The 17905-nt window shown below is 39.9% G+C and overlaps 1 protein-coding gene across 3 annotated transcripts in view; it reads right to left on the bottom strand.

Moving 5' to 3' along the window:
- Positions 1 to 559: 559 nt before the first annotated feature.
- The window catches only part of HPS5 (HPS5 biogenesis of lysosomal organelles complex 2 subunit 2), a 45907-nt gene continuing 28561 nt past the window's right edge, over positions 560 to 17905 (bottom strand). For all 3 annotated transcript variants that reach the window (XM_032413827.1, XM_032413825.1, XM_032413826.1), the window contains 12 exons: positions 17536 to 17722; positions 16734 to 16857; positions 15385 to 15534; positions 13908 to 13985; positions 13040 to 13611; positions 10504 to 10624; positions 10177 to 10332; positions 9292 to 9411; positions 7686 to 7799; positions 6291 to 6397; positions 3536 to 3800; positions 560 to 1728 (listed from right to left, as the gene is read on the bottom strand). In XM_032413827.1, the coding sequence (XP_032269718.1) occupies positions 1668 to 1728; positions 3536 to 3800; positions 6291 to 6397; positions 7686 to 7799; positions 9292 to 9411; positions 10177 to 10332; positions 10504 to 10624; positions 13040 to 13611; positions 13908 to 13985; positions 15385 to 15534; positions 16734 to 16857; positions 17536 to 17722 (2055 nt within the window). In that variant the 3' untranslated portion in view covers positions 560 to 1667. The remainder of the gene's footprint in view (positions 1729 to 3535; positions 3801 to 6290; positions 6398 to 7685; positions 7800 to 9291; positions 9412 to 10176; positions 10333 to 10503; positions 10625 to 13039; positions 13612 to 13907; positions 13986 to 15384; positions 15535 to 16733; positions 16858 to 17535; positions 17723 to 17905) is intronic.

Below are 17905 nucleotides of genomic sequence, written 5' to 3' on the forward strand. Positions count from 1 at the left end.
GGTTGTTCCTGAGTTATATCCTTATATAACAAACTGGCAATCTAGGAAACAAACTGTTTCTCTGAGTTCTGGGAACTGCTCTAGCAAATTAATCAAACCATCAAATCCAAGGAAGGGGTCGTGAGGACCTCTGATTTACAGCCAGTTGGTCAGAAGTATAGTTAACAACTGGGACTTGCAATTAGTGTCTGAAGTGGAGGGCACGGGGTGGGGGGATGGGGTAACTGGGTGATGGACATTATTAAGGGGGGCACGTGATGTAATGAGCACTGGGTGTTATATAAGACTGATGAATCACTGACCTATACCTCTGAAACCAATTAACACATTATATGTTAATTAACTGAATTTAAATTAAAAAAATGATAAAATGGAGGGCAGTCTTTTGGGACTGAGCCCTTCACCTGTGGGATCTGATGCTACCTCTGGGTCAATAGTGTCAGAATTGGGTTGAATTGTAGGTCACCCAACTGGTGTCAGAGACCTGCTTGGTAAGGGGAAATACCACACACATACACCCCACACATACCCCCCACACACCCACTGTTGACCAGAAGTGTTAGGTTTTCTATGCTTCCCAAAACCCTAAGAAACTTTGTGAAGCCTCCTTTCTCTGACAATCTCCTTCAACCCATCTGGTCACATCATATCCGAATACCATGTGGAAGTATGACAGCCATTTCTGTCTGTAGCTCTCTGGCTGTGTTACGAATGAAAAAAAGAAGTGAATCATTCAATGTATCCAACGCTTTTCTTACTCCACACTGAGTTTACCCCACACCTTCCTGCAAATTGTTCACAATAAACTCGTGTTTATTGAGTTTATTTATGTTAATAGATACAGATCTCTTAACAGATTTTACATTTATTATTAATGTAACATGCTATGTAAATGTACAGGAGCCTGAGGAAGGCATTCTAGTACCTGGCACAAGCGCCTACTACAGTGTTTGTTAGTACTTAGCTTTCCTTTATTATGGCTTTTAAAAAATAATTTTTAAAAAAGTGCATGATTCCTTTGGACCACTGTTTAGGAAAGATTAGAGATAAAACATTTCCAGTAATACATTAGGCATTTGTATATAGGTTCAGATTAGAAAAAGTCAAATACTGAGAAAAAATATATTTGAAATTAGCTCAATTTAAATATGGGGTCATTTCATGTAAATATCTAATCTGAATTTTCAGTGTTTCACTTATTTGATGTGCTAATTCCATTCCGCTAGGTCTTATTTCAGTAATTTCTCAACTATTCCAGATAAGATATAAAAAGAATTCAACTCCTGTCAGTTATTTTATCTGTCTTCATGCAACCAGGATGAGAAACTTCTGCTCTCTACATGAGTCACAATAATTCCCCCAATCCACTAGCAAGGAGAAAATAATACTGTAGTTCAGAATAAGGCCTGCATGGCTGTGAACTTTCAAATTCTGATTCCAGAGCACTTCATTTCAGCAAACAAGGACTGATTCCTGTCAAAATTCAACCCTGGTTGAGAAACACTGAGGTCACAGATAGAGCCACAAATGCAGAAGTTATAGACACTGACAAAAGTACCCCCGGTAAGGTGGCAGGGTTTTCCTTCAACAGCAAATGCACTCAGGAGGTTCAGGAGCATGATTCAGTTTTTCTCAAAACATTGTGACATTTGCTGAATCTTTTTCCACTAGGCCTGCTGAGACCAGAGAAACCGATCACATTTTTCAAGCATGCTTTGTATCAAGGCTCTGAAATCCGAAAGAAAAGAAACAAGTGCATTTAGTTTTCATTGTTTTTTCTTTATAAAAAACTTTTTAAAACCCACAAAGAATTAAATGATTCAAAAAACTGATTGATTCTGTGCATCAAAAGACACAGTCAACAGAGTGAATCATGTATCTGATAGAGTTAATATCCAGAATATACAAAAAATTCATACATCAAAAAAACAATGCAATTAAAAAATAGGCAAATGGACATGAATAGACAGGTCTCCAAAGATGATATACAAACAGCCAACAAGTGTATGAAAAGATCCTCAACATCATTAATCATTAGGGAAATGCAAATAAAAACCACAATGACTTCTCACCTCATGCCCATTAGGGATGGCTACTATCAAAAAGAAAATAACTAGTGTTGGTGAGAATATGGAGAAAATGGTGCACTTGTGCACTACTGGTGGGAATGTAACATGGTGTAACCCTTATGGAAAACAGTATGACAGTTCCTCAAAAAATTAAAAATAGAATTCCATGTGTTCTAGCAATTCCACTTCTGGGTACACACCCAAAAGAATTAGAAGCAGGGTCTCAAAGAGACATTTGTATATCCGTGTTCAGAGCAGCATTACTCATAATAGCCACGAGGTAGAAGCATCCCAAGTGGCCATAAGACAGATGAATGGATAAACGAAACGTGGTATATCCACACAATGGAGTATTATTCAACCCTAAAAGGGAAGGAAATTCTGGCACATGCTGTAATATGAATGAACCTTGAAAACATTATGCTAAGTGAAATAAAAGCCAGTCACAAAAAAAAAAGCACCATATGAATCCATGTATGTAAGATACTTATAATACAGTAGTCCTCCCTTAGCCACAGTTTTGTTTTCTATGGTTTCAGATACCCATGGTCAACCATGGTCCAGAAGCAAATGATCCTCCTTCTGATATATCATCAGAAAGTTAGGAATAGCCTAACACTACGTCACAATGCCTATGTCGTTCACCTCAGTTCATCTCATCACATGGGCATTTTATCATCTCACACCATCACAAGAAGAGGGGTGAGTACAGTACAGTAAGATACTTCGAAAGACAGAGAGAGAAATGGAGAGAGAAAGACCACATTCACATAACCTTTATTACGGTATGCTGTCTTAACTGTTCTATTTTATTAGTTATTATTAATCTCTTACTGTCCCTAATTTATAAATTAAACTTTATCATAAGTATGCACGTATAGGAAACAACACAGTACATATATGGGTTCAGTAAATCTGTGGTTTCAGGTATCCACTGGGGGTCTTGGGGAACACATCCCCCTTGGATAAGGGGAGACTACTGCAGTCAAAATGAGAGACGGAAAGCAGACAGGTGGTTGCCAGAAGCTGCACGGAGCGGGTAATGAGGAGTTGTTTAATGCGTAAAGTTGAAGTTTTGCAAGATGATATGGATATACTTAACACTACCGAACCAAACACTTAAAAATGGTTAAGACGGTAAATTTTACGTTACCTGAATTTTACCACGATGAAAACAAAAACCAAAAAAGTCCTGAGACAATTTGACATTTGGTACTAGTAACTGTCTTCGAGAACTAGTACATGTCAACTTTGGGTATTCACACTGATCTGCACAGTCATGACTGTGAAACACATTACTTTAGGCTCATCCCTCAATCGCCTTCATCAGCAGATGAGTCTCAGCCCCCTTAGCTGTTAGTGACCGGCTGGGGCTGAATGATCTCTAAAAGCCCCACCCCCCTTCTGAAAATCTGTGAGCATCTATGTTCCCCAAGCCCCTGTGGAAAGGGCATGACAAGTATTACCTCTGCCTTTTCTCAGCAATCCTTAGGATATCGCAGGTTCTGGTAAACCTCTCTGACAGCTCCAGGGTCAAACCACATTCCTGTAGCAGTGACCAGGCCCGATCTGGGCCCATGGCCTTAGCTAACAGGAGTGCCACATTCTCCACGTTGATGTGGGGAGGCCCATCACTGAAGTTTCCATTTGGTGACTTCTGGGGGTTCGTGCTCTTGTTCTGTACGAGATGTAGGAGAAGCTTCCATTCCTCCACAGTCTCTGGGATCCAACCTACACACACATACAGAAACACACACGTCGGCTCTAATGGCCCTTAGAACTCTGCCTGTGTATAGGAGATGGTTAAAACCGTTTGTGAAAACGTTTAATACCAAAACCTAAGAACATACCTCATCATCCTAACACAAAGTTGCTTTCTGAACATTTGCTGAATAAATAATGATAAGGAGAAGTCACAAAATTAGTTCCAAAATTCTTCATTCACTTGCTCACTCAGGAATTTCCCAGGTATAGTCTAGGCTAGGCACCCAAGGTGCAGTGAGGGACCAACCAGACATGATGAGCCCTGCACTCTTGTGGAGCTCACAGTCTAGTAAAGGGGGCAGAACCTTAGATAAACACAGAAATAAATCTGTACGTATAAACTGGGCTAAGTGCGATAAAAATCAGGGAACCGGGGTGCCTGGGTGGCTCAGTCAGTTAAGCATCTGCCTTCAGCTCAGGTCTCGAGTCCCACATCGGGCTCCTTGCTCGGGGGGAGCCTGCTTCTCCCTCTGCCTGCCACTCCCCCTGCTTGTGCTCTCTCTCTCTCTAATAAATAAATGAAGTATTAAAAAAAAAAAAGATCAGGGAACCATTAGAGAGAATGGCAGGTTTGGGGGAGGATCTGAGAAGGGCTCCATTAGGATGGGACAGGTAAGCAGAGAGTTTAAAGACCAGGCAAGCTTAGAGAGCACGTGCCTGTGGCTCACATACGGGCAGCTTGAGGTGGCAGGGCGTCAGGAGCGGAAGGTGAAGGAGCCTGCATTTCCGACAAAGGAAACATGGAAGGTCACTTGAGACAGGACAGAACTTGAATTCAAGGAACTCAAAGAAAGGCCTACAGTGCACAAAGGCCTGGATTTTATTCTGACTTCCACGTAAGGGGCTTCAAGGAGGAGAGCCACATCATCCAATTTTTGTAAAAGAATGCTTCTGGCTGCTATAGGGCAAATGGATTAAAGGTGGGAGAGAATGGAAACCAGACGACTAATTCTGAGGTTACTGCAGCCATCTAGGCAAGTAGCTAGGACCGGAGCTGGTGGTGGAGCAAAAGTAAGTACACAGATAAGAGATCTACATTTGGCAGTAAAACCAACATGCCTTGAAGAGTGATTAATATGAGTTATGGGGAAACAGAAGTGTCAAGAAAAGACCCCCATTTAATATACCAAGGGTAAGAACAGCTGCTATTATTACTTTAACAAAATATTCAGGCTATCTGGGCAGAAAAGATTTTAAGTGATACTTATTTTCTTTATGCTTCCTGAATTTTCAGTTTTTATCTATTATAATAAACATCGTGTTGTAACTTGAAAAATATAAACCATGTCTATCTTAACTATTCTGGTTATTTTTCAGGAGCGTATCCATGTCTACAGCTCTAGTCCTGCAGAACCACCTGGCCCTCTTCTTCATTTCTGAAACAGATGATCTCAGTAATTTTTGCAATAGTTGGGACATCAGAAGCTAACACTTGCCAGTCAATTGGCTTCCCTGCCCTGTTCGAACTTTCCCTCTCCTACACCAACAGGGCTGAACCAGGCTGTAGGTCACACTGCTGAATGAAGGATCCTGATGTCACGCAGTTGGCATCTTTGCACTGAGACGAATAAAGCAACACTACAGAACAGCCAAGACAGAGTCTCAGGCCTCAGATATCAGTGTGTCAAAGCGTGGCCTTCTGATTATCATTTTATCTGTGTTGGATTGATGAAAATTTAAAAAAAATTTTTTTTAATTATCTAAATACCTGTGAAGGCTTAGGAAAAGCTGACTGCCACTCCACTTTAAGTTCACTTTGATGATATCTAACTTTTGGCTGTGTAAAATCCTAGTGCTGAGAGAAGAATGTGAACACAAACTTTAGAGAGAGTCAGACCTGGGTCTGAACACCTGCTCCACCAGTGGTATGGCTTTGGGGAAACTGACTCTCCTTCCTCTAGGCCTCAGTTATAACTTCTGTAAAACAGAAATAACAGTAACTATGCCAACGGCTTGTTATCTCATTTAAACGGCAAATGAAAAAGGACCTAGCATAGTGCCTAACGCACAGTAAGCATTCGTTAATAGAAAAGTTATTATGATTTCAGAATATACTAAGTGGTAGAGATAAACGAACAAAACAAGCAAACAACAACAACAAAACAAACCTCTAGGACGCCTGGGTGGCTCAGTTGGTTAAATGTCTGCCTTCGGCTTGGGTCATAGTCCCAGGGTCCTGGGATTGAGTCCTGCATCGGGCTCCCTGCTCAGCAGGGAGCATACTTCTCCCTCTCCCTCTGCCCCTCCCCTTGCTCCTGCTCTCACTCACTCTCTCTCCAATAAAATCTTAAAAAAAAAACAACAACAAAAAAACAAACCTCCACAAATCTGACAGCTAGCTAGAATTATAGAATTACATACAGGATCTTCAAAATGTTCACCAAATTTCTTTATTGAAAAGTCTGCAGTGACTTCTAAAATACTACAACCAAGAGTAACCAGTTGGGATTTACATACCATTGTCCCCTTCCATCAGGCTCATATCATTTAGGCACACAATGTTGGTGAAGGCCTCTCTTCTTCTTTCCAGCTCCAAACAAAGAGAAAGATATCCAGGCCAGAAACTTTAAAGAGAACAAAGTTGAAGAAAGGAATCAAAACAGTGAATTTATCTGGAGCTGTGCTGTCCAATATAGTAGATGCTAGCCACATGTGGCTACTTAAATTTAAATTAAGTAAAAAGTTCTTCAGCTGACCAATCCATATTTCAAGTTTTCAATAGCCTAAGTGGCTAGTGGCTACCATATTGGACGATGTAGTAGAATATTTCTATTATCATAGACAGTTCTATTAGACAGCCCAATCTGGAGTGTTTAAGAAAAAAAAGAATAAAAGCTAGAGATAAATACTGACATTTGAGGCCAAGCACCAATTATGAAATATGTAACCTTAAATACTTTATAAACTTTCAGATTTCTTCCCCAAATATACAAACTATGGAAGTTTTCCTTGACTCTTCGCCCTCCTTCATTTGCTATACCCATTGTCTTTAAGTCTCACTGCATTTTCCTTCAGAACGTCCCATTTCTTTCTCATGTATGATACCAGAAATGATCTCCAGAAAGCTCCATTTTTATCATGTCATTTTTGTACCCCAAAGTCTAAAAGGTCTCTACTGATAGCTAAATTCTTCTGATGAGCTTTCAAGGTCCTACATGATCTCATCACCCACCACACCCGACTAGTCTCATCTCTTATTATCAATGAACAAATATGTATCAAGTACCTACCACGAATTGAGGCATTATGAGGAAAAAGGAAGACACAGGTCCCTAGCTCCAGAAGATGATAATCCAGGTGGAGCCATAAGGTAACACCGCCAAGCAATAAAGAACTGATACGTGGTCCAGACAAAAAGCAATGTCAGTTTCTCCTGCTCCTGATGTTTCTCTCACCTGCCCTGGCCTCCTCTTGGGCTCCTTTATCAATACAAATCCTGTCCAGCCTTCAGGGCTTTTACCTCCAAAGTCTCACCTCCTCCTTAAGTCCTTCACCAGCACTTCTACTGAGCACATTCTGATCTCTCCCTTCTTGAGAACCCTGCATCAATTGTAACTTATCACACAGTCTGGTGCTTAATTAAATACCACCTAAGTGCCTGAGAACTGGGGCTAGCTACTAAGGACCAGTGGGAGAGAGGAATTAGCAAGGGCCGTCTCTTCTACACAAAGAAAAAATATGCACAAAATTTAAAAAGATGTTTACTCTACTATCACTTAAAACAAAAGGTACTTTTCCGTAGTAAAGAGAATTCCCAAATGATAAAGCATACCAATTCAAGTCCTTTGCTACAAAGCTATTAACTAAGATGATTCTAATCTTAACTTCAGCTTCTAAACAATTCTCACTTACCCATGAGACTTACAGATGTCAGTCATTTTCTCTTTGGTTGTAAAATCTGCAGGTAGTTTAATGAGATGAAGCATCAGCTGGCTATAACCCCACGAACACAAGTGTGAATGAGGCCTGTGAAATAAAAAGCTCTCAGTAAATGGAATAGGAAATACATTCTACAAAATGTTTATTCATCATCTAATAGGTAAGAACAGAGTTTAATTTTATTTGTTCCATTACTATTGTATTTTTCAAACATTTCTACTTGCCTTTTGAAAAATTAAAAATAGCTATTTTTCCTATACAAATACCTGTTTATTTTTTATTCTTTTTTTTTTTTTTAAAAGCTCTTTATTTATTTGTCAGGGAGAGAGACCGTGCACACAAACAGGGCAAGGCGCAGGCAGAGCAGGCAGAGGGAGAAGCAGGCTCCCCGCCGAGCAGGGAGCCCGATGCGAAACTCGATCCCAGGACCTTGGGATCATGACCTGAGCCGAAGGCAGACGCCCAACCGACTGAACCACCCAGGCGTCCCAATACCTGTTTATTTTTTAATAACTTTTACTTTTTATTTTAATTTTTATATGTATATCTGTCACTGACAGGTTTTATTTCTTAATTGTTTTGTAACTACATTCATCTAGTTAAATATAAATCTGGTTATACTTTTTCTCTCACTGTATTCCACTCATCCAAATTTTGGGCAACAATTCCTCTTTAGTTTCTTGCCATAAACCCTGGACAGGATCAGCTATATGTAAAAGCTATAGGCAGCTACCTATATTTATATGATGTGGAAGGCACTAAATACCTTTTACAGGATAAAGGCCTTCTTTATCACTAGTCTACGGTGGTACTTAAAATTTCTCTGTGGTTCTGTAAACATTTGGTGCTTGCTTGCTTGCTTATATGTCCTTAAAGTTTTGGGAATAGTTTGCTGGTTGATTGAGGTTATTAATCACAATATTCAAATATGTAATTTTAATTTATGCCAATTCTGTTTTTCCAGTAAAATCGATTACCTGTTTATTTTTAAAAAATAGACATTTTAAGTAATCAAAAGCAAAAGAAAGAAGCCTATAATTCATCACTCACAGACAGCCATTGTATGTCCTTCTAGAGCTTTTGTCTAGGCATATAAGATAGGCACTTGGGGGGCTTTTAAAAAGTTTCTCCTAGAGGAAAACACAAGGAACATTTCTAATACATTACATGTATCAGTGCGTATTTTTTTATGAATAGTTTTTTTTCTTAGTCCCAAATCAAGCTATGTCTAGAAATTTTCCAGGAAAAAAACATACAATTTTCTCCCTCTAATACAGATTGAATCATCAAGGACTCTTAATGTGGATCCATGAAAGAGCTTCAGGGGGTCAGTTTAACCTGAAATCATGTGCAAAATTGTGCAGGGATATGCATTTTTCTGAGAGGAATCATCAGATTCTTGTAAGATCTGTAACTCAAAAAATGTTCAGAACCACTAAGAAATACACTGTCTCATTACTATAGTGACTTGAGTCAGTCTCTTCCACAGCTGTTACTGAAGAAAGCCCAGAATGCTACATGTGAATAAAGCCATTTCATTCCAGAAGAACATCACAGCTTAGAAAGAGAACTTCTGTACCTGGGGTTTCCTTCATTGTCCATCGTGCTTGTGCTTGGGGGAGCATCGTGGGACACGGCCAAAAGCAGCCAATCCAATCTCAAAGACTCTGGTTGTAGAAGGGACTCAAGGAAGGATGGCCTAAAAGAAAGTTGGAGACAAAATCACCAATCTTCATGCTGAGAAAAGAGACATAAAATGTGGGAATGTGAAGAAAATGTTATTAGGGGATCAAAATAGTAGATGAAAATGCTCTGCTACAAAATGTCTAGAAATGCAGGTGAAAATCTGACAGCCTTTTAAATGAACAGGTGAGCTCAAGATAATAAGGAAAATGTCAAAGTGCCAAAGAGAAAAAAAAAAAAGAGGGACAGAGAGAGAAAGGAGGCCAGTATGGCACATGTAAATCAATCAGAGGAAAAAAGGTGGTGGTGGTGGGAGGGGGGGATATTGCTAGTTTCAACAACCAAGGGCCATGCAGAAATAGGCAATGAGGCCTCAATCTAAAAAAGCAGCAAAGCTGGAACTGAGATCCACAAAAAGATGAGACCCCGCAAAAAGCTGGGATGCTATCAACAAAGAGGTGGCAATAAATCCACTCACCAGCCCAGACAACAAGGAAACTTATGTCTTAGGGGAGGACCTGAAGCAGGACTTTAATTTTACTCTGATCATCTGAGAATCCCTGAGCGGGGGGGGGGGGGGAGGGAAGAGAACGTGGTCTGCACACATTTACAGTGTGTGTTGTGGACTGAGACAGAAGGGTAATGACTGTAATCATCCTCTTCCATAGTAGGGGCCTCAGCTCTGTGGCAGTTGGCAGTAAAAACGTTACAACGGCTTCTAAAAGGGAAACAATGCCCTATCAAAGCAAAGGGGAGTCTGCAAATGTTCTCGCCTTCTCACCGTTGATCTTCAGGCCTCGATTTCACCAGACTGTCTAAATAGGCCAAAAACTGAGCAGGATGATGATGACAAAGTTGCATGACATCCGAAGGCAAAACAGATGGGTAAAACCTGATTAAGGACCGAAGGGCAGATTCTCCAAACTTCTCATACAATCTGCATTTAAAAACAAGTTAGTCCCAAACTTCAGTGAGATGATGTAACTTGGTTACATGTCTAAGCACTTATTAGAAATAAAAATAACAAGGCAACTGAGTAAAACTTTAGAGATTAAGACACAAACAAATACGTGCTTTATTCATATAAACAACATATATGACAACTTACCGGGCAGCATAAGCAATCAACAAAGGATTGTCAAAGGGAACTGAATCATTCAATAACTTTAATCTTGTTGGTAAGTCTCCTTCTTCCATCTCCATATATGTAGGATTGGAACTTGCCATTTCTGAAAGATAAAGCACACCTTTTCCTTTCATCTCATAGCTATAAATATTCAGTTCAATACATTCATTCAACAATCATCAGTCATGGACCTCCTGGGTGCATGGCACAATGTTTAAGCATTGAAGGACAAAAAAAAGAACAAGACACACAATCCCTACTTTTAAAGACCTTAAACTCAAATTGGGAGGCAAAGCACATTGTAATTTTTTAAACAAGAGAAGAAAAGAACACATAACCAATATATAAGCCACTATCACCCTCAAAAAGGTAACATATATTAGAATATATGTGTTATATACTAAATCAATAGAATATATATGTCTGTGTGTATATATATATATACACACACATATATATAGTATATATCATCAAGGCCAAATTTGTCATTTTTCCTAGAACCAGTGCCCTCTAGCCCATTTTTTTGAACAAAATAAAGTTAAAATTTCACCTATTTTTAATAAACATCAGTTACAGCCAAGTGTGAGTGACGATCTAGTTAAAACTACTTGTAGTTTAAAAAAATATATATATAATAATACACACACACATGAATCTACAGTGAGGTTTTTTTTAAGATTTTAAGTAATCTCTACACCCAACGTGGGGCTCAAACTTACAATCCAGAGATCAAGAGTTGCATGTTCCACTGACTGAGCCAGCCAGGAGCCCCTAAAATGAGTTTTTTGAAGTAGTTTTCAACTGGCTCTGAAGACCATTCCCCAAGAACAGTTCCAAAAGCTGTTTTCCTTAATTACATCATTAGCAAAAAGGTGGAACCTGTTCAGATCATTTCTAAAAACCCAACCTTCCATTTCTGATACATGGTTTTTAAAAATCATTTTTCCCCAGTTTCATTATTGCCTATTGGATTGTGTCAGGCAGTAACTACTTGAACAAATTCAGAGAAGGCAACCAGCATTTACAGCTGGAGATGTGAGGGCAAGCTTTATAACTGGGTGGGGGCTAAGCCAAACATCTCCCCCTAAATTCAAGCAAGCAGCTGCATCATCTCAAAGTACCCAACCCACTGGCTCTAGCCAGCCCTGGTTATAAGTTAACAACCACTCAGGCTGATCAGACTCTTTTCAGGGTTGGGTGTGATCACGTAAGAGACAGATATTGCAAAGTTCCAATAAGTAATAATGTGAAACATAATAATGTGAACCTACTGGAGGAGAAATAAATTTTCTTATTTCATGTAAAAGACAGTCTACCTCAACTCAGAGAAAGACTGAAATCATTTCTTATGCTTTTAACTGCTAAATGTGAACTGAAGCAGAACAATAACTACAGATCATGTTTCTAGAAAACTTGAAGATCTTTAAGTCAGACAATATAAAAATATATCTGTACAGTGATTGTTAACTTTTGGTAAATCAATTATTCAAAAACGGGACTATACAGTGGAAAGAGCATGCATGGTCTGAAGTATGAGAGCCGGTTTCCACAGGAGGATGACACACACTTTCAGTCAAGTGTGAAATGGAGACTGCTGTTAATCCACCAAAATCCCTGAGACAGACATGCAAGCTCTTCACCCGTACCATTCCCTTCCTTCTAGACACCTGGATAGCTTACATTTCCCAGTCTCTTTCACAGGTAAAGAGACCATGTGATAAAATTCTCACCAATGGAACATGAACAGGAGAGATGTCAGGCATTACAAGGTCAGGCCCCTAAGAGGGCATAGCATGTTTGCCCCTTCCACATGCATTCCCCTGGACACAGCAATCCATTCTCAATCACAAGCCCACAGGAAGATGGAGTTCAAAGAAATGGAAGAAACTTGGAACCCTGGATTACCACATGGAAGAGAGCTTCCCACTGACCTGGAACCTGTCCTGGAGTGATAGGAGCAAGAAATGAACTTCTATTGTATCCGAGTTATTAGGAGATATTTACTACAGCAGTTTAGCCTACTCAACTATTACAATCTCTCTGTGCCTCAGTTTCTTCACCCATTAAATGGAATAACACCACCTACTCTGAAGACACTTGTAAGGAAGAAATGAGATGATGCCTACGAAGTGTTTAGCATGATATCTGACGCACAGTAAGTACTCAATAAATGGCATAGATTATCTCAGCATTAGTAAATTACATAAAGGATTTTCTTGTTTTTATATATCTGCATTTATAAAACGTTTTACTTTAACCCCAACTTCTCCAACATTGCTATATACATTTTCTGAGTATGACTGTGAGAGAAATAAAATGAATTTCTTATAATACCATTGCAAATGAAACCAATGTTTGAAGAAGTATTAAAAATTAATAAACTGAGGGGGAAACGGAATGGAGGTTGCCCAGAATAGAAGTGATTTTGTACTTAAGTCTTTTTCTTTAAATGTGAAAATGCTAAGATGCTATTGTTCTCTACACTAATTTCTATTTGATAAGGCAATCTGATTATTACCTGTCAATCCTTCAATAAAAGTATCCCAAACACAAGGACTGCTAGCGTAACCAAGCTTGATACTCTCCTTTGCTCTTTTCAAGTCCAAGAGAAAAAAGTACTTCTTTATGAACTGGCAAGCCAGAATTTCAGGAGAGTACTGCTGCGAAGTGTGGCCCACACGTCCACTTGTGCTTTTGGTCTCAGAATTCAATACATTCAATTCCAAACACAACGTTGTCAATTCAGCCAGGTCCTTCTGAAGACTGTTAGCTATGCTGCACGGAGAACACACTTGGAAAATGTCATCCAGGGGCTCCCTCAGACTATTTGTAGATTCACATGCTGTTGGATCAACAGGTTCTTCATTGCCTAAAGACTCTCTTTTTTCATTATCTTCATCTAGTATTTCCTTTTTTGACTGGTCAAACAATAGCACATCCTGGTTTGATGGCGTGGATGAGTTGCCAGTATCTGAAATACCTGGAAAGTCCTTCACGGCAAACGTTTTTTCTAACTGTGAAAGCCACTCCTGTAAGACCATCCTCAGAGACGTGGGTTCAAACAAAACCAGTGGGTTCTGTAGCTTGGTCCTACACAAAACAGACAAATAATGCGATTTATGCTCCATGTGTTTTTTTAAAACAAATTATTTCATGCTAAACAAACCTACTGGATAAAACATACTTCTTGGGAATAAATGTTACTTTTCAACTCTTCAACAATTATCTCAGCAAGATGAAAATACAGAGTGTTAACTTTAATACTAATTGCTGAATTTCAATTACAAATGAGACTACCTCTGCCCCCCCCAAGTCTCAGGACCACTACCGATGACCTCAAAGTCATTCCCATTCACTATAAAACCCTCTTGTTCATAAATACTCACATTGCTTCTGCTGTCGCCACTTTGAGCTCTTGGAGCTTGTCTTCTTCTGGAGGTTGACTAATTACTTCTCTTTTGCCCCTAGAAAAGTGTGAAAAGAGTTAAAGGGGATTAGAGCGTCCTTAGACAAATGTTTCTATGTGCTTACTAAGTGGCAAGTATTGTACCTAATATTACATGACACAAACAGAGGAGTACAAAAATTGGTCCACAGCCTCAAGATGAGTAAACTCAAGTGAGAAAGAAAGGTATGCAAACAACTAACTATAACATAAATGAGAATACAACAAATGCTAAAGAGCAACACAAGCATTGTGCTATGAAAGCACAGGAAAAGGAATAATTATTCTGGGGCGCCTGGGTGACTCAGTCATTAAGTGTCTGCCTTTGGCTCAGGTCATGATCTCAGGGTCCTGGCATCCAGCCCCGCATCAGGCTCCCTGTTCCGTGGAAAGCCTGCTTCTCCCTCTCCCACTCCCCCTGCTTGTGTTCCCTCTTTCACTGTCTCCCTGTCAAAAAATAAATAAAATGTTAAAAAAAAAAAAAAGAAGGAATAATTATTCTGATGAGGCAATCAAGGGATGCCTTCTCCTGGAGGCAGTATATGTGTTAGGAAAAAACGGGGGGTGGGTGGGGGGAATAGTGCAGGTGAAAGAAACAACATAAAGAAAGGTAGTGAAGTGTACCCACTTCACTGGAGTGGAATTTAGAGCGCTTGGAAGGATGTGGCTGGAAATGAGGCTGGAAAGGGGGGCTAAGGTCAGACTGAGGGCTGCCTTCAATGCCACAGCAATACCTGTACTTTTTTTTTTTTTTTGGTCCTATAAATACATGGATTCACGAAACTATTCTATTTCATCTGACTGTCCACATACACTGGGCCTGTGGGGCTCTCAATCCCTGGGCTAGTGCTGAGCTTGCATGCTTCTAATGCTCAGATCCCCTGAACTGTGAGTTAGGGCAGAGACCAGGTGGACAGACACTTCATACTATGCCAGACCAAGGGCTCTGCCACCACTCCACTACTCAAGGACGATGCCACCAGCATATCGTTAAGAAGGTACCTGGCAAGACCTCAATGCCAATGCTCTCATCTTACAGGCCAGAGAGCATTAGTGACTTACCCAAGGCCACATGCCAGTCAGAAGCACAGCAAGGACAGGGCCTCGATCATTGGTCATCCTACTCTTATCTAATCCTCTTCTCTAACATCCCAGAAGTTTGAAGAGATTTAGAGGAGAGGAAAGGTATGTAAAGATGAAAAAGGTGCTAAATTAAAACTCTCTCTCAAAAGATTTGCTATGGATAGATGTCATTTTCCAAAACTTACTTTATGGTATTCACATTTTTTATGAGCTACACAATCTACAATGAACAGGGTCATACATGTGCCTTCTCCAATAGCACAGAGTCTAAGGCTTTCTTCAAAATGCCAGCTGAGTCCTCTAGCATTTACCCAGATTTATATGCAAGAGCTTACTCAGTGTCTTGTTCCTTCGGGCAGGTGACTGGACTCATCTCGTCTTCACAGAACTGCTCATCACCCCTGGGTTCTGGTCTTATTTTCAGATCAGGGCTTGTATGAAGGGTGCCAATCTTCTCAGTAGTTTTACGCACAAAGCTAGAAACACTGGAAGTCAAATACCAAAAAATACAAAAAAAACTTCGTTACTCCCAAGAACAAAAAATTCAGTACCTGAGTTCTCTATGTTCCTGTTAGTCCTAGAAAGGCAACTCGGACTGAATAGAAAGACTACGCTTATAGCAACTCCCCTAATCAACTATATATTTCATATAAGGCCCACGTAAAATTTACAGTATAATAAGGATTCACTTCATTTACTAAACTGCTTTGATTCAGCGCTAAAGAAAAAGTCTTTAACTCCAGCTATGTCTACAATGTTTCTGTCAACTTAGGCAAAGGAGGCCATGTGATCATCTGCCCCATCCTGGCCAGAGAAACAGCAGAATTTCTCCATGAAACTCAGTGGCTAACTAGTAACAATATATCTTCCTTTACAAGCAAAACTGCATCCGGTAATTGAATCACTGTATTGTACATCTGAAACTAATATAACACTGTATGTTAATTATACTGGAATTAAAATAAAAAAACAAAACAAAACAAAAACCCATAAAACTGTATCCAGAAAGACTCAGATAAGCAGTTAAGTAGCTTTACAAAATCTTTTCTCTCAAACTCGAATGCCAATTCTGAAGAGTCTCCAATTCTGAGCCCAAACTGAGAAAGGATCAAGAAAAGACTAATGATATATAGAAACTGTTCCTATCAGGGATGAGGGAAAAACAGATTTTTCATACTTTTGTTCTGTCTGGGGTGGAGGGCACATTCTAAAACAACTCAAATATCCAACTACTCAAAGAGGGAAGCTAAATTGCCCAAGACGGAAATGAGAAGTTAATAGCCTCAGGTAACAGGTTATATGAGAAATAACCTAGAGGCTTCCATTTTTTCTCATTTAAAATGTCTTTCCAGGGGCACCTGGGTGGCTCAGTCAGTTAAGCATCTGCCTTTGGCTTGGGTCATGATCCTGGGGTCCTGGGATCGAGCTCCATGTCGCATTGGCATCAGGCTCCCTGCTCAGCGGGGAGTCTGCTTCTCCCTCTCCCTCTGCCCCTCCCCCCGCGCCGCCCCTCCCCCCCGCCCGTGCTCTCTCTCACTCGCGTGCATTCTCTCTCTCAGATAAATAAAAGTCTTTTTAAAAATAAATTAACTAAATAAATGTCTTTCCATTCTCAGCACAAAAGTACCTAATGTGACAACTGAAGTGAAACAAGAAACGGGATTCAGTGACAAGACTAATTTACCTTTCCTTGACAGCCTGAAGAGACACAAGAGGAGATGGAGAACGAAATGATAGCGGGATGCCGAAGGGGAGAAAAGTTTCATTCTTATCTGTCTCAAATGTCACAGGAACATGAGAGCCACTGTCTGATGAATGGAATCGAGGGGAAAAGAAAATTTAATCACACAGGGTTTTTTTAACCTTTAAAAAAAATTCTGAAATGAATAAACCAAAGGAAATGAAGGGTTCCATACCAAAATCACAACTGACCCAGATACAAATGAGCAGAACACAGGTTTACAAGATGCACGGGATGGCCCACATATAAAACACTTAGGCAGGTACCTTCATTTTCCTACTAACCCTGAATCCCCATAAGTCAAAAAGAAGGTTTAGAGTCTCTATTAATCTCTTCTCAACAGTTCATCACAGGAATACTCGAACATCGAAAAGTGAAGGCAATGGCCCCCAAAACTGTAGTAATTTTTCATTCCTGATGGAAAATAATTTGGTTAGTCAAGATAAAATTGTTCTACTTCACTGGTTAATGACCTCCTTTCTTAACTTTCCCAGCACTTTGATGCATGACCATAATTAGGGACTGTATCAATGTCAGCCTAAACAGGAGGGCGAAAAACAGAACTAAACATAAACCCATTCTTTCAGTGGCAAGCAGATCTACAGGTCTGAGTGGAAAGTCTATCAACATAAAAAAGATTATTAACACCACACAGAAAACTCAATGCACAAGTTAATCCTGGCAAATAGAAGTCACGGAAAATAACTGCTTCCTATCCGCAACCAACAAAGCACACCACCATCACCTTCATTTCCGTGTGAGCTCCAACACTGATCTGGTTGGTCCTCTTCTTGAGGTGAGGCAAATTCTTTGAGTCTCTCATCTTCTGAGAGGGTCTGACTATGAAGGGAACAAGAGTCTTCATCTGACTGACTGCCTCTTCTACTACTAATGATCCGATAAATACCAGAGTCCAAGATGCTGAAACTTTCCTAAAAATAAAAAAAATCCCCCAAAAATCAAAGTGAAACTTCCCTTTATAACACAAAAAAAATTTTTTTAAAGAGAACAACCAACACGAGTAAGGAGCAAGTCAATAACAACAACTACGGTTTAACAAGGTTTAGGTCCCTGGCAGCTGGCTCACACTCACGGACTGATGACAGCCCGCTCCC

The sequence above is a fragment of the Phoca vitulina genome, unplaced genomic scaffold (assembly GCF_004348235.1).
Source record: "Phoca vitulina isolate PV1807 unplaced genomic scaffold, GSC_HSeal_1.0 scaffold16, whole genome shotgun sequence".
Classification (NCBI taxonomy): domain Eukaryota; kingdom Metazoa; phylum Chordata; class Mammalia; order Carnivora; family Phocidae; genus Phoca; species Phoca vitulina.